This window comes from Sinocyclocheilus rhinocerous, unplaced genomic scaffold, assembly GCF_001515625.1.
Source record: "Sinocyclocheilus rhinocerous isolate Xijiao unplaced genomic scaffold, SAMN03320098_v1.1 scaffold196, whole genome shotgun sequence".
Classification (NCBI taxonomy): Eukaryota; Metazoa; Chordata; class Actinopteri; order Cypriniformes; family Cyprinidae; genus Sinocyclocheilus; species Sinocyclocheilus rhinocerous.
The window spans coordinates 599,859-621,207 of record NW_015633546.1 but is presented as its reverse complement, the minus strand read 5'-3'; the positions used below and the strand labels follow the sequence as shown (position 1 = coordinate 621,207).

The following is a 21,349-nucleotide window of genomic DNA, read 5'->3' as shown; positions in this document are numbered from 1 at the left end:
TGAAATGTGTAAATGACTAGGGTGATTACCTAAACCAAACTTGACTAGACCCTGATATAGATCTTTTATAACCAGTAAAATTGTATAGAATACAGTTGTCATTGTCCGTTATATCAAACGTAATAGATTAACCACATTTTGCTGTTTAAATGATTAACTGCTGTCCTTCAGGCAGACTAGATGACATGTGCACAGTGTTGCCATAGCTCAGTCCACTTGCCATTCAGGATGACTTGTTGTTGAAAAGCAAGTACCTTTAAAGCTAGTTTACTGTAGAGGTGCAATGTAGCTGTTAAGAGGTACTGGCTTTCGGTGAGAGTGCTTGTGTGGCTCTTGTCACATCAATGCTGGTGGAGTTATAAATAAATACAAATAAAAACAACATATTAATTTCACTGGCTATTTGGTCACCAGTATCTTATGTGAAACATAAGATTTGACTTCCCTCTCTCTCACCCAGACATACACTCTCTCTCATAGGCTAACTCTGGTCACTGTGGCTGCTCTTTGAGTTGCTCCTTCAGGACGCCAGTCTCTGAGGCTCTCCACACATGCAGGGCACTGCTGGAGGTGAGGAAGAGGAAGAGGATGAAGGCTATGGGAAAGCCCACAGTGTCCACCATACCTCCAGCCAGGGCACTAAAACTCAGTTTCCCAAGGACCTCCAGTGTGGCCAGAAAACTGTAGTGGGTGGCCTGAACATAGACAGAGAGAGAGAGAGGGAAATACAGAAAGTCGTTTAGCATTAACTTTTGACAATTTGTGGGATTTTCTCAAGAACAATGAAAAAGGGACAGTAAATTATAAAGGAAGAAAGGGAAATGTGTTTTGCTGTAAGGCTAGATTCAGATGTTATCCATGTGTGAAACAAGCCATTCATTCACTGATTTATGAAATATTTTCAAATCCTGCAAAGGTCCTGCATTTAATTATGCAAGTGATCTTTATATTAGGACGCACTCATTTTAAAAATCTGCCCAAAACCCCAATATTTTTCATGCTATGGCTGATAAAGAACTCAACTCATATTACAATTCCATAGTATTTTGCTTAAATAATTTAAAAAGAAAATGTAAAAAAATCATTAATGTTAAATAATACAAGCAAATGTAGACATCACAACATAATGTTACGTTTTGTTAAACTTAAACTAAAACTCTTATAAATCTTTTTCACTGACTGAAATAAAAAAAATAAAATAAAACAATTTGATGAAAAACTTCCAAATGTAAAAATAATGCCTTAGTAACTTAACGTGAACTAAAATGTAATTATTTATAACTATAAATGAAATATATCAAAGCTAAATACAAATACATGAACTTTAAGTAAGCATTAGATGATATAAAAATAGGGAAAATTATCAAGCACAATAAAATATGCAAATTAAATTCAAATAAACATACAAAATTACAAGCTACAAATTTCTCTAATATTGTCCGATAACCAATATACACTGTGCTTCCCTAATTTAAATATCATTGCCCTTTTTGTCTTCATAGGACAGAACAATCAGAGATAGTAAAGAAAACAATAGAGAGAAGAACATAGGATCAGAAAAAAAATCAAACTCAGGTTGATGTCATAAGTGACGTGAGCATGCATACAACTGAAATGTTTGCTTTTAACCTTTCACATGTGTTACTTTTCAAAGCAACTGATGACTTTTTAACATGATTCTTATTTATCCATTTTTAACTTTGCCTCACATCAAAACAATTCCAACAGGAGGATCAAAGAGCAGTCTGAATCGCTCTCTCCTGTCTGGACGCCAGAGACTGTCTCCATACTCTTAGCACACAAGTTGGGAAAGCAAAGCCAAGTCCATTCCTTCACATGGCCCCAGCACTAAAGTTAAGTGAAGTACCTTTATTCCTACAAACTTGTTTAAGGTGTTCAGTTTCTCCCTCCAGGGCCTTTGCACAACATTCACAGTATCGGTTTTCGGTCGGCTAAAACCACCTTAAAACAAACACACACAAACACACACACAAGCTGCTCTCGCTACGTTATATATGTCATATGAACATTTGATTTAACCTACAGTTTACAATCCTCCTCCTGGTTATTTTCTTCAGAATGTGAATCTGACGTTTTTAATTGCTTAGAGACCGAGGGAAAACATACACTTCTCTTATTGTTTAATGAGTTTCGTTAGCGCCATTAATTCAGCACGTATTGAGCTGATGGAGTGACAAATAGCTGGGAGAGCAGTGAAAGATCACATGCAAGCAGCGCAGGCCCATTTAAGCAGGACAATACAATCATGTCAAAGATGAACGAGGGGATGAAACGAGAGAACATGGGAGGGGAGAGATATCTATGAACAGTGAGAACTACAGTTTATCATCTAGGGGACAGGTAAATAAACAAATAGAATGAATGAACAAATGAACTAACAAGGAGAGAAATTAGGCAACACAAGATTAGTGGGACAAAATAGGGAGCTGATTGTTGTGAAGAATAGAGCTGGTATGGATGGACTGTTTAATGATAGACAGATAAGATGTCTTTACACTGTAAAAGTGACACAGAAGCAGCAGCTGACGTAAGATACACACCTAATGCACCTTGCATAAGGTTTGTTTCGCAAACTATATACATTACAAGAAGCACAAATGCAAAATGCATCTGCTGCTTTATTCCCATGCACTTACAAAACACAAGACATTGATTAGGCTACTTCAAACATTTGCACTGTAAGTCATCTTTGTTTATACAGTAGATTTGCAGCATGGAAGTCATAAACACTGTAGCTGTATAAACAGTTGTATAATTCTCAGATATTATTGTAAATATTAAAAACTTTTTTTTTTTTAAGGAAAACAATAACATTAAAATAACGATTCCTAAATAACTATATATTTCTGACACATTAAAAAAATTAAATAAATAAAATGCATAACTTTCTGGTGCTGGCCTGACTGGCCACCAGATTTTTTATTTGTTTTTAATTTTTTGGAAAGAAATTATGTTATTTTACAAGGATGCATGAAGTTGAAAAAAAAAGGTGTTTAAAACCAGAGGTCCCCAACCACCGGGTCGCAACCCACTACCGGGCCGTGGAAGAATTGCTGCTGGGTCGCAAGAACGTTCTGGGAAAAATGTGTATAGATATGAGAAACTGTTATTTATTTATGTTAATTATTGTTCTAATTATTCTGTTTGTTTTTTTGTATGCGATTGATATGTAGTAGCAATTTGATCATTTCATGTTAAATAAGTAAATGAAAGACTGCTCTGATCTATCACATATTAGGAGTTAAACGGATCGCAGTTGATCCGTAATACGTACGGATGAGACCCCACCGTTCGGCACGCACGTGATTCGCAGATTAATTTGCCAATTTACATGTACAAGCAATTTTAAACCACAAGAAGAAACGAAAGAGAGCTCAATTCGTTACTCACGCGCTGTTCTCGCACAAATCAAAGCGCGCACAAGAGACATGTTTCAGACGGTTTCAGACTGCGTGAAATACCGAGTTGCGTATCACTGTAAAAAAAAATCGGTGACATTTACGGTAAAATACCGGCAGCTGTGGTTGCCAGAACTTCACCGTAAAAAATATGGTAGCAACATTTTAGGTTTTACAGACTTAACTTAAAGGGGTCATACGATGCGATTTCAATTTTTCCTTTCTCTTTGGAGTGTTACAAGCTCTTGGTGCATAAAGAAGATCTGTAAAGTTGCAAAGAGTACGTCACTATATCTACGTCACTATGTGGGAAGATTTGCATAACGCCGCCCAAATGTTCACTTTTTTTCAAATAAAATAATGGCGTTTTTTAAGAATTAAAAATAATCTGATTTTGGAGTTTGACAATGAACACACTGCAACCATGCTTGGGACGGCCCACATAAACGAGCAAAAATGCTTTACATGTCTTGAAATAATAATTTCTGAACATTAAACATTGACTGTCAGTTTTTATTCACCTGTGTTTCTCATTAAAATTAATTTAGGTAAATAGTGTAAATTACATTGCTAATGTCATAGAATAGCACATTGTAACGCAGTGTTACAATGTGCCCCATCTGCGCAACTGGAATTTAAAACTGGTTAGTGTCTTCTGCTAGTTATCAAAGCATTACAAAACGATCTGAACTGATAAATAACAGATTGGAGATTTAAATGATAGCAGATTTGTTTAATTTGAAATGAATAATAAAAACTGAGATGAAAAATTTACTCAAGCCAGAATGAAAATGTTACTATGGTAAAATAAATGTTCAGCGATATCTTCAAAACATTTTTGAATTTTGGCGCACTTTTTTTCTATATAATGTTGATATGGTAACTAATAAATACTGTAAATTTTGTTATGCTAGCATGTGTGGAAATATTCAAACCACGCGTGTTACAACTAACCCTTTGTGCCCCGCGCTCCCCCACTCTTCTTTTTTATTTTTACTTTCTGTTTTTTAAAAATCCTGGGGAAAAGTCTGACTGTTTCCACAAAAATATTAAGCAGCACAACTGTTTTCAACATTGAAAATAAGAAGAAATGTCCCTTGAGCATCATATCTACACATTAGAATTTCTGAAGGCTGAAGGATCACGTGACTCTTGGAGTAATCTCAAATTTAAAAAATATAACAATAGAAAATAGTTATTTTAAATTGTAAATAATATTTCACAATATTACTGTTTTACTGCACTTTAGATCAAATAAATGCAGCCTTAGTGAGCATAAGAAACCTCTTTCAGATATCTTTAAAATAAATCTTACCAACAACAAACTTACGGACGGTAGTGTTATACTGAAAGAGTGAAAGTTGTTACTGTTGAGACCTTCTTGAGAAGAAAATGTAGAAGATTTGGGAACAGGGTCGGGAAATAACACAAATCAGTCTTAAACTTGCATTGCCCACATGAGCACCATCATTTAATGTGTCAGAGCATGTGAACTAACCACTGGGCTACTTCTACAACCAAAGATATAATCTTGACAAATTAAAAAAAAAAAGAAAGATTAAAACAAAAAAAGTCAAATCTATGAATGTGAATATACTTTCCGATGCATATGCTTTATAGGTGATTGATGAGTTGAAATGGGTTGACGTGTAGAGCTAAAGAGAGTGTGAAAACGGCTCAGTTCTCTGAGTGGAGCTATTGACTGACAGATAAATGAGCTTTTGACTGCTGTGATGTGCTCACGTATGTGGCAGACAGGAAACACTCTCAGGCTTTCTGCAGCTCATGACCTGTTGTGAGACTCTACCTGTCAACAACTATCAAAAACTGTAAGATGCATGTTTTGTTGTCTTCAGAGTTTGACTGTTGAAACTGAAGAGAAACACAATAAATTTGTCACACTTTTGACCTTAGGTGAACACGTGTGATGCCGTTAAGCAGTTTGCTCTGATCTGTCAGGAAGTGTGAAGAGCTACGGTCAGTTGAAGAGGGTAACGTGTGATACCTGTATGCTCTCCTCGGCTCTCTGTGTGCAGTTCATCATTGTGGTGAACGTCAGAGTGGTGATGAGACCCGCTATGAAATTCTGCAAACTCAGACTCAGCACTGCCATACCTGAGGGAGAAAGAAGACACAATCCAAATTAATACAATACTGCCCATTGCAGCGTGTTCTTGTCTTCAAGTTTGAATTTGTGACTTTGAATTTACATACTGCAAGTAAAAATGCACAATGTCTCTGAAATATTGCACTGAAGATTTGACATGTTAGCTGTTCATGAGAAATATGGTCTGTGGGAAGGGGCTGCTCTTGTGGCTGGATGTTCTGGTGCTCAGTCTAAAGTTACTATTCTAAATGCTCAAAGAGGGTCCAAAATTATTTTTCCTACCCATTTCTGAAATCTGGAAGTGTAAAAGACCTGAAGGATGGGCTGGGGTCACCAATAATCCTCTGAAAGCCAAATGTATCTTTCTTTTGTCCAATATGGTAGCCAAATTAAAGCAGACAGTTACTGAAATGCATATGAAGTATCTCACTGGAAGGCGTGCTTGTAACAAACACTATGACAAATTTCAAACAAAAAAATAAAAATTTTGCATGACTGAACGCCATGTTTGCATGCTGTACTGAGCAATAAAATTGTGAAAGGTAGCAAAAGAACAAAACAGGTAGAAGCAGGAGCCCCAAAACAAAACTAAACTAAACTAAAAAATAAAAATTTAAGGAGTCCAAAAATAAAAATAAAATATTAAATAAAATAAATGTCGCCCACATCATCTCCAAGTTTTTTCCCTACGTTTTTTAACTGTTCTGTGCAAATCAGTGCAAAATGACCACAAGCCTTTCCTTCATGTTGTTTGTTGATATGTCTGTGTGAAAACTGAATTTTGCGAACAGTCGGAAAGTATGCACCAACATGACGGAAAACAAGAAACTGTGAGTCTCTGTAGACTTACACAGACAGGAAAAAAATGCACCAATACGACAGAAAACAAGAAATTGTGAGAATTTTTAAACGTATTAAGAGTGATGGTCTTCTGTCTTATAGTGTGTGCTTACTCATACTCAACACTGTCATACCCATGTTAGAAGAAACAGGACTTGCTAGTTATTAAACTGAGCTCTCCCAGACTATTATTTATGCTGACAGAACCATGTCAAACGACTAGTAGTTAAACTTAACAGACACACAAATCTGACTCTACATGATGGCCCAATTGACACTTAAAATCTAGTTCTTAGTTCTTAGTCTTTTTGGCCTTTTTGAAGCTGATTATTTAATTCACAGTAACGTCCACCCAGAGCATGAGACAAACAGTCTACCATTAATGCCTCTAAAAATCATGAATCTCAAATCAATCATTACCAGAAGCCCATTTGCCGAAAAAAAAAAAAAATCATGAAGCTTTCACATCCAGCTCCATCTGAATTATTCACTGGAAATGTTTAGTTCTGCCTAACAAGACTTCTCCATTACTTATCCAGGAACCACAGGAAGGAAAATCAGCTCTTCTGAGGCATCCAGTCTCATACAATATTGAAAAATATTTTCTGCAGAACTTTATCTTTTTTTTTTTAAGGGGGGTTAGATGGGGTACAGAGTTGCTTTGTTCCGTTTCGTTTGGGAGAGTGGCAGAAAGAGAGACGGGGAGAGAGAGAATAAGAAAGACAGAGAGATGAGGGAGTTGTCAAACAGAAGCTCGCTGACAAAAACATCTTGACTAAAAAGCCACGACATCCTAGGGAAGAAGTAATACAGTGGCAAAAAATACTGAGTAAAACAGCTAAAACGCAAGAGTTTCCCCGTTTCCTTTTTTTCATTTTCATTAAATAAACATTCAAAGCACCTGTGAGAGAAAGAGACGGCACAAGAAAAAAAGAGAAACAGGCAGAGGGTTTGAATATGGGTTTATTCATTTATCAAAGTGAGCCGTGAGAATACTCAAGGTAAAATAGCGTTGGCTTCTGCAGACAGAAACAGAAACGCAAATCCACTTAAGCAAGTTGAACCGGGAGATAGTATGTTTGACATAACTTCTGTATGATCACTTCTATACAGCTCATGCATAAAATTGTGCATGAATTGTGCTGAATCCAAGCACTAGGACTATGAAGACGGTTAATCAGATCTACAGGAGTCTTACAGAAGATTCATCGAATAAAAGTTCAAGATAATTTTTCAGAAAAGAGAGAACGTTGATCTAAGGTTGGATCAATACTGAAAGTTCGGCTTTGATTAGATATCAGCCTCTGGTACTTGGTTTCTATATTAAAACAGACACCTAAGGCAACAAATAAAGAGCCTTGAGCAACTGATGAAATGAATCTGTCTGTGAACAGACTCAACAATTGTCAATTTCCAATTAATCTGACCATTTTTTCCCCTTTTTAATTAAAAAAAAAGTGAAATAATCTTTAAATGTTATTATATTTGCATAGTATTTTCTCATACATAAATATTATTTATAAAAAAATATATATATATAAAAAAATAAAATGTTAATATATATAACATTCTCCAATTGTCACGTAAGTACCACAAAAGTTTTTGCCATTGTTATTTGATGATCTCATTATTTGCAAAAAATATTTTACATACTATTTTACATGTTGAGCTTTGATGATAATTAAATTCTGTCATTAAAAAAAATGCAAATGTCTTATCCTACCCATCTAGATTTTATTTATAGTTAAATTACCAAATTTTAGAAAAAGAAAATCATTTAAATAATCTCAAACATTAACTTTTGATTTTCACTTTTCTATTCTGATCTCACCATAGCGAGATGAGCTCTATACTGGTCTGAATGACATTCATGTTAATACTCTCCCTTTTTATCACTTGCTGTTGTTTAATGCAGCATTGAGAGTTTTATTCACACCTGTTTACTCTGTGCAAGGTGCTGAAATGGACACTTTAGCCTGTCAGTGGAAAACACTGGAAACCAGAGACGGCACCATGGATGCTTAAATGCAGGAGAACAGTAGAAAGCTCAGAAGAGAACAGGTCAGTTTCACTTCTATATATATATACATACGTACAGGTGAGCTATCTGGCTCTTACGAACAAACTGTACCCACAAGACAGGCAGTAATAAATGCATTAAAGCATAAAGATGAGCAGCACCTTATTGAATTGCAAAATAAAATAAATCTGCACTAATACCAATATTGGTAAAATACCATGTTTGTATACTTTAGTGTGTACAAGTATGTACATTTCTCACCTTTCATCAAGGGCGAGGGCTCTAGCACTACGAGAAGTGAGCTCTGGAAGACCATGCTGACAGTCCGCATCATAAACACACGTCTCATTAGCATGCCAATACTGAGGACATAAGAGAGAGAAAGTTCAGTTATGTTATCTCAAACTCCACAAATATGCAATATGTCATGTCATGTCATGTAATATACACCACAGTTCAATTTTGTTTTAAGAAATTAATACTATTATTTGTTGGGGACACATTAAATGAATCCAAAGTGAGAGGGAAAGACATTTATAATTTTACAAATAAAAAAACCTATTTTCTACTCTGTTTTACTGTATAAATGAGTTTCTATTTTCTATTTATTAAAAATTCTGAAAAAATGTACCACAAAAACATGAAGCAGTTTTCAACAATGATAATAATAATAAAGAATATCTCTTTGGATTTGAGACTTTAGTCTTTGCAACTTTACAGATCTTCTTTATGCACCAAGAGCTTGTAACACTCCAAAGAGAAAGGAAAAATTGAAATCGCATCATATGACCCCTTTAAGCACCAAATCAGCACTGAAGACTGGAGTAATGCCTGCTGAAAATTCAGCCTTGCCAGCACAGAAATAAATGACATTTTAAAATATATTTAAATACAAAACAGTAATTATACATTATACATTTCTGCACAAATAAATGCAGTCTTGGTGAGCATTATTTCTTACCAACCCCAACATTTTTAATGGTAGTGCAATGTAATAGAACATCAACAAGACAAAATATATTTTATTACAGCAAACTAAAGGCTATTAATTTACAGATCAGTCATTGTAGGACATTAATGAGGGTCAAACACACAGGACTGCCACACTGAGACAGAAAAACACTCCTGTACACATGCTTACATGCAGTGCGTTTGCTTACACCCTCTAATTGATTCTCTATTAACAGTTAAAAATCTCTCAGGGGAACTTCCTTCACGACATAATCAATAGCGCGCCAAGATCCACAGCCACGGGCTGATTAACCCCCCGCTAATTAGTGACCATCACACACCTCAATTTCTCCCAGCTCCAATCAGAACACCCGGAGGGCCCTGTCAGTCAAACACAGAGTCTGGAGTCACGGCTTCTACGATGTTGCTTTTCACATCTAATATTTTTTATCAGTAATGCATAACTATTGCATGAATATTAGTCTGACTCTTCCTTAAGGTTGTAAAAATTGTGTCTTTATATAAACGTCCTTTCCATGTGAGTAGATTCTGAGGCCTCTGACAGAGAAAGCGAGTCGAGAAAGAGAGAAGGAGATGCGGGTAAAGGTCAACTGGACTTTAAGAGAAGAGTAAGGAATCGTCTGTCATCTTAAACCAGCCTTTTAGATCTAGATGAACCCAGTCAACAACAGCAGCCGGTCAGACAGAAAGCCAATCTGCCATCATTCTCATGCAAACACCCTCCCTGCATCCACTCAATAACACTCTTTCATATTTCACTCAGATGAGAGGAGAGAGAAAGAGAGCTGTAAGAAAGACAGACAGTCTTAAAGAGGAAAACGAGCAAGTCAGAGAGCGAGAGAGAAGGGTGCGAGAGATCGAAAACGAGTCTAAAACAGGCGTATCACACGAGCAGTTTGCCCGATAAGATTCGTACTCTCAGATTGCTGATGGCGATCAGTGTATGGGGGTCAGTTTTTGGCCACTCAAGCATTTCAGATGGGGCCGGGATAAGTGTCCAAATTAGCTTTTAGTGGCCCTGAACAGACAACGGCAGAAACCCAATCTGTGGGAAGCAAGGCCTGAATGCACGACTGTCGAATGAACGATCCCCCTGCGTGTGAAACTTTACATTCCTCCCCATTCACTGACACTGCCTTTAGCGTAGAGAGGGAGAGAGAGACCAAAAGAGAGGAGAAAAAAAAGATGAAGGTACCAGAGAGAGAGGTAGAGGTTACAGAGAAAGGGAAAGAAAGAGAGTGAGAGAAAGAGAGGTAAGAAAATTTGAGCAGATATTTAACTCTGTGATTTTATCACGTTTTAGAACTGCACATCTGTCCCACTCACCTGGTATTTTGAAGGCATGTACATTTATGCAATAATTTATGCACTGCTTAAACAGTACAAGTTGTGATTGTTTGGATATTTGCTCGGACGTAAATTTAGAAACTAGACCTCTCGATTAAATTCTGGGTTAGAAAATTTGTTTGTATTCAAATTATCTTTAAAATGAAATAGGCTATCTTTATCAAAAAATATCTTTAAAAATACCTTATTATGTAAAATGCAAAATGTTAATTTCCGAAATAATTCTAATGTACTGATTTGCTGCTCAATAAATATTTCTTGTTAGGCAATATAATAAGATAAAATATGCAAATAACAAGAAAAAATATTTCTTGTTATTTGCACTAAGTGTAAATAGCGATAGAGGCTATTTACAATAAGTCCAAATGGCAATGGATTCTATTTACACTAAGTGAAAATAGCAGTATTTTCTTAGTAATATGCTATTTACACTAAGGGCCAGATTTACTAACAGCTTGCGCCAGCGCAAACCGTCTTTTGGCATTAAAATAGTACAGTCAGGATTTACTAAAGACGGGCAGTGAAGAATTAGTGCTGAAAAGACTTGGACACAGTTATTTTTGCACCTGACCTTATTGAATATGCATTTGTGGGAGTTTGTTTCCCTTTCAGACGCAAAATTTATGGGAGGAGAGTATTAAAATGGATCACGCAACGCGATTTACTAACATTTGCACTCGTCAAATTACTGGTATTTGCGCCATTATTTGACGCCCAAAAAAGCATGTCTTAAAGCAGCCGGTAATTTGGTAGATTGCGCTGGTCATTATGGAAATGATCTGGCTGTGTCTGTGTTCTTTAATGTGCGCATTGTAAAGCTAATTTGCCTGTTTAGTAAATCTGGCCCTAAGGGCAAATATATAGATTCTATTTACACTATGTTAAAATAGCAGGATTTTCTGCTATTTATACTACTTATTGCAAATATGAGCACTTATCTCTGTAAATCTGTTTCGATGCAGAAAAAAAACTCATCTACATCTTGGATGGCCTGAGAATGGATACATTTCCAGCTAATTTGAATTTTTGGGTGAACTATTCCTTTAAAGGAGCAGAGCAGAAAAAGAATATTCAAGGTCTCCAACTAGATTAACTAGCTCTTGGCAATGTAATTTACTGACAGTTTTGATGGTCTCAGACAACCAGCAGGGAAAAAGTGTGAAACCACTAAAAATATCAGTACCGTAAAAATACAGGCCTACATATTTTAATATTGTAAAATCATACATTTCTAGAAGTGTATAAAATTCTAACACCCTCTATTGTACATTAAGCAATACTACTATTTCACCTAAGACAATTAGTATGCTGATTTGTTAATTTGTTCTTAAATACAGCCCAAGTCATGCCTTGGTGCTGCGACTTAATGTTCTTGTTTAATAAAATAAAAATGTACTGTACAGTTCAGACACAGTAATTTAATTAGGACTGAGGTGATGCTTCTAGGCTTAGTTTAGTTTACTGTTTTAAGAGCAGATTAAACGATAGCTGCGTTTTAATTATTTAATTCAGCTTCTTTCCAAACCCCCGGGCCGCTCGCATTTGGAGAACTGTAAATTAAGGAGCCTGTTCATGGGATTATTCCAGACACTGCTGGTCTTTCACGGCCTGTTGTTGGAGAATATGAACCTGTGAGTGTGTGCACAGCACACTAACGGGATAATAAAGCAGCTCAGGTGTGTCTTGTGCCAGTTCTCTGGACCTTCTCTTTAATGGAGGTTAGCTGATGAGGTGAGCCGGGTGCTCTGGTGTCATGCCATGGGAAAAATGCAAGGTGGCATTTTATAAAAAAATTAATTAAAAAAAAGCTGATTGCAGGATTTTCTGCTATTTATACTACTTATTGCAAATAGTGGCACTTATCTGCACCTCAGTATTGTAGTAAATTATAAAACAGTATGCAATAATAACGTATTGAGTGTAAATTATCATTTTAATTCAAATTATTAAATGGATACCACCTTACTGGGACAATAAAGCCCTCCCTACACCTACCTTATCCCTACCAGATACTTTATTTTAAACTTTTTCGATTATTTCCTTCATTGTTACTGAAAATAAATGCCTTTCTGATGTGATATGAGATTTGAAAAGGGAGGGGAAAAAAAAGTTTGGTAAAAGGTGGATTCGAACTCGGGCCGATCGCATCAAAAAGACTACGGCACACGCTTTACCATCTACACCACTGGAGCTGTTTATTGACCACTGTCTTTTGTCATGTTGACTATAGCCCAATCACACGCTGGTGGGCCGAGTTAGTGTAAATAGCCAACAAGGCAGGTGTAAATAGACACTCCATTCTTGTTATTATAAATGTTGAAAATATTTGTGCTGCTTAATATAAACGCAAATCTTTTTTATCATTTTACATGTCTTTACTGTCACTTTTGATCAATTAAAAAAAAAGTCTAACTGACCCCAAACTTTTGAACAGTAGTATATATAAACGAAAGAAAAATGATTTGTGGTCCAAATGAAATCAATCTGCGGTCCTGCATCACCTCACTAATACTTGTTTAGATGGTTAGAGAACTGTAGTTCACAGAGACAGTAGACTAAAAGGTGACGTTACTCTTAGTCTTTTAATAGACCAACATTACATCATTTTAACTAAAGTATACATCAAAGTAAGCGTCAAGTGCAGAAGCTCATGTAATGCATTCCAGTGGTTTATAAAACTGCATTAAAATGCATGTTGTTTCATGGTGCCATAAGGTAAAGCAAACCAGCCTGGAGAAAATGGCAAATGTCCAGTATGAAGAGTATCATTTCACTTTAAACTCTGATACATGACTGGATGTCTGCCCTCAAGTCTGGAATGAAATAAAGACAGAACCACTGCACATGTCTTTCTCCAAAATCCTCTTCCTTGTGCCGTTCTCTGAGCGCACTAACAAGTGTGTGGGCCTATGAGTCAATACCGCTTGAGGAAGATAAGCGACTCCAGCTGCTCTTGGAACGGTTTAGGCAACCAAACTCCTATCTTAATTATTACAAGACATAACTGGTAAAAACCGGTCTCAGGTCAGTAGACAAGGGCAACGTATCAGCAACGCCGAGTTAGTGTAAATAGCCAACAAGGCAGGTGTAAATAGACACTCCATTCTTGTTATTATAAATGTTGAAAATATTTGTGCTGCTTAATATAAACGCAAATCTTTTTTATCATTTTACATGTCTTTACTGTCACTTTTGATCAATTAAAAAAAAAGTCTAACTGACCCCAAACTTTTGAACAGTAGTATATATAAACGAAAGAAAAATGATTTGTGGTCCAAATGAAATCAATCTGCGGTCCTGCATCACCTCACTAATACTTGTTTAGATGGTTAGAGAACTGTAGTTCACAGAGACAGTAGACTAAAAGGTGACGTTACTCTTAGTCTTTTAATAGACCAACATTACATCATTTTAACTAAAGTATACATCAAAGTAAGCGTCAAGTGCAGAAGCTCATGTAATGCATTCCAGTGGTTTATAAAACTGCATTAAAATGCATGTTGTTTCATGGTGCCATAAGGTAAAGCAAACCAGCCTGGAGAAAATGGCAAATGTCCAGTATGAAGAGTATCATTTCACTTTAAACTCTGATACATGACTGGATGTCTGCCCTCAAGTCTGGAATGAAATAAAGACAGAACCACTGCACATGTCTTTCTCCAAAATCCTCTTCCTCGTGCCTTTCTCTGAGCGCACTAACAAGTGTGTGGGCCTATGAGTCAATACCGCTTGAGGAAGATAAGCGACTCCAGCTGCTCTTGGAACGGTTTAGGCAACCAAACTCCTATCTTAATTATTACAAGACATAACTGGTAAAAACCGGTCTCAGGTCAGTAGACAAGGGCAACGTATCAGCAACAAGTATATCTCTATTCAAGCAGTCCAACCTTATGCATCCTGGAGGCCTTTCAGCTCACACCTGAGCCTGTTTTACTCTCAGCTCCCACAAAAGGCTGTGTTTACTTCCATTACTATCTCTCTTTCTATCTCTCACACACACTCTCTATCGCTTTCTCTCTCCTTCTTTCGCGCCTGGGGCCGAGATGGGTGGAGAGATATAGTGAGAAAACACTGAGAAAAAGAAAAAGGCCGCGTTTCTTTCACAGAGAGATGGTGGGCTACAGAAACCGATAAAGCGAGAGGGGGCATAGAAAAAGGTGTAAGGAGAAATCCAAAGAACAAAGTCTTCCAACACCATTCCTGCAACATTAATGGCAAAGCGTGACTTGGCTGGAAACGGTGTTGCAGCTAGAACGGACTCAGTTTCACCATCGTTTTATTACCGAAAAAACAAAACACACTCCCTACCTGTACTGAGAGAGCAAGAAACCCCCGACTGATGAGCCGCAGATGGAAAAAGCCATGGCAACCACCCCGTTCCACAACCCGAGCTCTCTGGCCGTCATGTGGTGGTCCAGCAGGAAGAGAGGAAACATGGTGATAGCCCCCTGTTCACCTGTTCAGAAAATATAAGGTTACATCAGCACTATACACACACACACAGTTCAACGATTGTAAACGCTCTTTCAGATAGAGAGAACAAGAAGACCAAGAAAACTGAGCGGATTATTGAAAATGTGCTGGATTCTGATCACATTGCATCAGACTTTTCTCAAAACTGGTGTTAAACTCCCGATAATATCCACAGATCACAACACAAACTCAGTCAAAACAAAACACTTGTTATCTGAGAATGGAAAAAAGTGATAACCTGAGCAGAGGCCACGTTTTTTCACACTTGAGTCCTTGCCTTCCAGTCACTTTTTTTCTGAGCGTTTGTCACTTAAACCCAGACAAATGTGACAAAAAGCTGCCAGTGAAAATGCTGCCTCTACACTGCACAGAGTCCTGCGTCGCTGCATGCTAGCGGGTGCACAGAGGCCTTGGTAACCCTCTGCCGTGTATTATTTAACGGCATTGTCATTATTTATGGAGTCTGCCTTCAGTTCGACAGCGAGACAGCCCGCTGACTGACAGCTCTGAGACCGCCGTCAAAAAGAAACTGCGCTTCCGGGGTCCCCGGGATGAAACCGGTGAGAAACAAAAACAGAAAATCAAATCAAAAATCAGACACTTCTGTCGGAGTTCTGCTACGGTTGCTGACAGCGCCACGTGAGCGCTTTGACATCGCTTTCTTTGTGGGGGATTGAGTCTGACAGTCGAACTAAATTTGTAAAGGATGTTGTAAAGTCTGTAATGTGGTGGCAGCAACGAACAATGTGACTTGTTTTTCACATTCAGCGCATCCTTTCTTCATATAAGGCAGCTATGCCACTTAGGTCCAGTGCGTTCAAGTAATAAGGATGCTGTTTTATATAAGGATGAACACATACGAGCCAGTCACTTTCACTTTGCAGTTTGTACAAAGAGCATTAAAAACTGATTTGACTAATGTCAAAATAGTCAATTATAGCCTAATCCTTGAGAAAATTTGACACAGTTCCCCAGCATAACCATAACTTACTTGAAGACCATAGAAACCATGGGTAGAACCACAGAGGCCACTCATTACCATACTAAAATCACAGTAACAAAGGCTTATAAACTACACTTAAGTGTTATATTAAATATTTATTAAATAAATAACAATTTAAAAAATAAAAATGTCATTTTTAATTATCCTTTATATTACAGAAAGACAGTAAAAGGACATTTCCTCTAAAATACCACAATAAATACCGTTGAAAATGTATGTAAAGGGAACACTGCAGAAAAAATAGTGTACATAGTGTCAGCATGGAAGTGTAAATGTATACAAAACACCAAAAATTATCACTGAACAGCTCAGATGCTGCTGATCGTCTCATATGCGCAGCTAGACATGCGCTTCAGCGTTCTGCCTCAGTCTGTTTTTTCTTCTACGCTGCTTCAAACTAATTATTTTTTAAGCAGGGATGGAAAACAAACAACAAGGCTGCTTATTTATGTCTATAAATAATCTCAGAGCAACAATTGTCCATTTCACATGGGATTTCATTAGACATCCACAAAAACACAGTGGAGGAAAGCAGAAAAGGGGAGGCACTGGGAGGAGAAAGGGGGGAGTGAGAGAGAGAGAGAGAGAGAGAGAGAGAGAGATGCTGTATCAGTTCACCACGGTTAACAACGATAGATAATGGGGAACAGATGAAGACAAAAATGGACAACAGATTCAGGATGAGATGAAACGATTATGACAGCGAATAGGTAATGAACTACACTAGAATTGTGTGGTAGTGATTGAGAAGTTCACCGGATGCAAGATTTGAAACTCATTTTAAGTTACTGCCATTGCAATTCCTAAAAAAAATGAAATTCTGTTAGGAATTACTAAAAAAGAATAGTTCAAACTAAAACGAAAACCATCTCATACTCATTCTCCTGTTGTTCCAAACTGTATGACATTATTTTTTCTGTGAAGCCAAAATGAATATACCAATTATTTACATGCAATTACAATGAATGAGGACAGGAGCTTTCAATTCTCAAAAAGGAAGCACAAGCACCATAAATTATCAGTAGCTCACATGATTTATAATAGTTTGGTGTGATGGACAGACTAAAATGTAAGTGATTTACTGAGACCTTCCCTTCCAGTAGGGTGTTAACTGTCAGTGAGCTGAATTTGAGAATCAGCCTGATCCATGAACAAATTGTTTTGTAAATGGGATAAACTGATTCACTGGAAATATCTAACTCTAAATAAACTCTAAATAACGCCATTCTCATGAACACCAAAGTTCTCAACGAAGAATTTCAGTGAATAAAGATTTACATTTCAGTCTGCACAATACAGTGGATAAATCAAATGGACTACTTTAAAAAAAAAAATCATTTTAAAGCTTGATATCTCCAGTCCTCATTTGTTTTTATTGCATTAAAAAGAACATCCAGGATATTCTCCAAATATTCATGTTTTGTGTTCCACAGAAAATAGAAAGCCATACAGCTTTGGAGCAATATGAGGATGCAATTCAATGAAACACCACCTCAACTAAACTTCAAAAGTGTTAGAGATGCTGACTAAAACCAGCACTGCAATACATCTCAAAGTCCCCGAGTCTTCAGCATGGGAACAGCCTGAGGAACCTGGGCCCCTCCCAGTTCATGTAAGTCACTATGCCGTGTGTATCTGCATCTGTGTATACTTGAGCAGGTCACACAACTCCATTGTAAATGCTCCTCAACCAACGACAAGCCCCATACCAAGTCTCTACGGACCTCTGAGGCTAGAATCCGCAAAGGTCTAGGTTATTCCCTTTACATTCTAGGACACAATGACATAATTGTTTGGACGAAACAAAAGCATCGAGAACTATCACTTGCACCGTTAACTATGTGAATGCGAGCGAAGATACAGTGGTATGGATATGGAAAGGAGATGCATCCTATTCAAAGTGTGATGTACTGTAAGCTCACATATCTAAACAGAATGCTTTTTAATGTTCACACCCGAGTTACACAATGGTCCAGACAATGGGGAAACAATGTAGGTCAACTAAAAGACATCACATACTTTACTCATCTTCTTTCTTGGAATTCTGTGTTCTCCATCACTCTCAACTCACGTGTTTTCTCGTCATACCCGATGCCCCCTGCACCCCACCATCTCTCTCTCTCTCTCTCCCTCTCTCTCTCGCATAGTTGACCATGTGGTGGGTGTTCATTAATTCATCCTCCCTGCAGTCCTCTGCGTTCCCTCTGGAAAATATTAGCCTCCTGCTCGCGTCACCCCTCCATCCCCCCCGCATACCCCTCCATTCCCTGGCCCCTGCTGTGCGGGACAGAGGGAGGGCAGCATCAGGCGATATACATGTGTGTATGAGTGTGTGTTATGTATATACAGTTGGAGAAGAAGAGTGAAAGACAGTGAGACAGAGCAAAAGTGGCTTTCTAGTTTCTACTCCTATAGAGAATCCAACTTTAACCCCCACAAGAACACTCCCGCCTCCAGCTGGACTCTTCCCAGGGAAGCTCCACGTCTGGCCCAATCCCATCCCCCTCCATCCCACCACTGTCCCCCCATCACCCTTTATCAACGCTTGGGCTGAGAGAACCTATATCTAACACATTTTGGTAACAACCTGTGATGCAATATAGGCACTAGATGGCATGCAACAACGTTGTGATTAATTTGTCATCTTAGAAGGACACATTATTCTACAATACAATAAACCTTGTATTAAAACTGTAGTAAATAACAGGGAACTTTAGTTTGTGAATTCCTATGTAATATTTATGAAAACATAAAACAAGCAATAAAAGTAAAAACGACCATATAAAGGCATGGTGGATTCTAAGCACGGACTAAATATTCTATATTCACTATAACCGTGCGTTAATAGTTTTAAAGTGATTTTATTGTTTTGTATTAATATTTATTGATAAACACAGCAAAATCAATACATTTCTTTTGTTTTTCAGAAAAAGTACACTCTCCTAAAAAAACTTACTTAAGTAAATGTAAATGAGAAACAAAACAGCATAAAATATTTACTAGACTTTTTTCTAGATAATAAATTGTGAATTCTTCTTGAACGTTTATTCTCATATCCCACTGGCAAATAGTTTTTTGTTGTTTTTGGCTTTAAGCATAAACTGCACAAAGTATTGTTAGATTTATGCAAAAATGTTTAATGTTAACTTAGTTTTTTTGTCAATGGAAAAATAAAAATAAACTGAATACAGGACATATTCTCTGAAACAAGTTCTAATATCTTATGCAAATTAGTTTCAAGTAAATGAATATTATTTTTAAAAAAATGTATATATCTTTACTGAAAAGTAAGACACAAATACTGTTTAAGAAAATTATGTTTTGCAGTGTACACTTTTAAGATGTTAGTGCATTAGTAAACTAGTTTGTGTCATCCGAAGTGCTGTTTAATAGTGATTATGAGGATGATCGGGGGAGAAACCTTATAAAACAGATTAAGAGGGGGGCTACCGCTTGTCCTGTCTGCTGAAGCTCATCCGATTACAGTGCCACCTCTCTCTCTTTGCCAGAGACACATACACATAACACACAAAGCTTGGTTTTCTGATTAAATTGTTCCGAACAAAATATTACACTCAAATGAAGCACAAACTAAATACACTGACATAAGCAGTGCAGCACATATTTCTAAATTCAGTTTTCAATGAAAATACCACAGACACAAAGAGACTCTAATCCAGACATAATCCCCTTCTGGTGCCAAACACAATATTCAGCTCATTGAAAGTGATTTATTAGCTGCTATGTATGTATATATTCCTGATTCAGATCATGTCACAGAAGGTAGGTTTGTGGTCAAACGCTGGTGCAAAGTTAAATTAAAGATTTCAATATCAGTACAGACATTCTGAACTGAACTGGGTAACCAAACTGTGTATAATTTCCTGATGTTTAGAGGCTTCAGAGCCATTGAGAATAAGATGACAGTAAGCATGGAAAAGGCCAAGACTGCCATCTTGTGGACAAACAACACACTACCATGACTTTGTTTCAAGTTCATGGTCAGTCATGGTAATGAATGAAATAACTGGAGGAGAAAATGTACAAACATTTATAATTTTCACATCACCTCACTATTGTGATATTGTATAAAAATGACACTTTCCTGGTAAATAACATAAGGCGTCAAACGCTGGTGCAAAGTTAAATTAAAGATTTCAATATCAGTACAGACATTCTGAACTGAACTGGGTAACCAAACTGTGTATAATTTCCTGATGTTTAGAGGCTTCAGAGCCATTGAGAATAAGATGACAGTAAGCATGGAAAAGGCCAAGACTGTCATCTTGTGGACAAATAACACACTACCATGACTTTGTTTCAAGTTCATGGTCAGTCATGGTAATGAATGAAATAACTGGAGGGGAACATGTACAAACATTTATAATTTTCCCATCCCCTCACTATTGTGATATTGTATAAAAATGACACTTTCCTGGTAAATAACATAAGGAATTACTGTACACTTGCTTATAGTTGTCAGAGCACAGAAATAATTTTTAACATTTACATTTTTTATTATATATATTTAAATATATTCTGTACACGAACACACATAATATTTTAAAAATAATAATAAATTTAAAAGAATTACACATTTTAATAAAGAAAGTGACTCATTTATTTGTACAATCAGAATAGTGGGGCAGAGGGAAAGTTATACATTTTTGGAAAAACCTGCATTATGAATTTATTAATTTTGCTGTTCTGTCTGGTGATGTAGAAATGACACTTCATTTTTTTTTTTTACTGTATGAATATAGTCAGTTCAGTACTCTACAATAGGCGTGTTTCAACTTATTCAGCAAATTAGAGAGAAATGTAAATGTACTTTAAAGGAACACTCCACTATTTTTGAAAATAGGCTCATTTTCCAACTCCCCTAGAGTTAAACAGTTGAGTTTTACCGTTTTCAAATCCATTCAGCCAATCTCCGGGTCTGGCGGTAGCACTTTTAGCTGTAGTTTAGCATAGATCATTGAATCTGATTAGACCGTTAGCATCTCGCTAGCTGGGGACTATTTTCAGGCGCTGCGTAATATCATTGCGCCTGCTGCACCCATGGACCCACATTTCCGTCGGTCTTAATACACGATGTAACTACAGAAGAGTCAAGTTTTAAATAGGAAAATATATAAACTCTTTGGTCATTTTTGAGCGAGATGCTA

At 37.0% G+C, this 21,349-nt stretch overlaps 1 protein-coding gene across 3 annotated transcripts in view; it reads right to left on the bottom strand.

The window, feature by feature from the left end:
• Nucleotides 1-389: 389 nt before the first annotated feature.
• The window catches only part of LOC107744428 (major facilitator superfamily domain-containing protein 3-like), a 24,010-nt gene continuing 3,050 nt past the window's right edge, over nucleotides 390-21,349 (bottom strand). For all 3 annotated transcript variants that reach the window (XM_016558073.1, XM_016558074.1, XM_016558072.1), the window contains exons 3-6: nucleotides 15,014-15,161; nucleotides 8,648-8,748; nucleotides 5,425-5,534; nucleotides 390-695 (exon numbers count right to left, since the gene is read on the bottom strand). In XM_016558073.1, coding sequence (XP_016413559.1) covers nucleotides 492-695; nucleotides 5,425-5,534; nucleotides 8,648-8,748; nucleotides 15,014-15,161 — 563 coding nt within the window. In that variant the 3' untranslated portion in view covers nucleotides 390-491. The remainder of the gene's footprint in view (nucleotides 696-5,424; nucleotides 5,535-8,647; nucleotides 8,749-15,013; nucleotides 15,162-21,349) is intronic.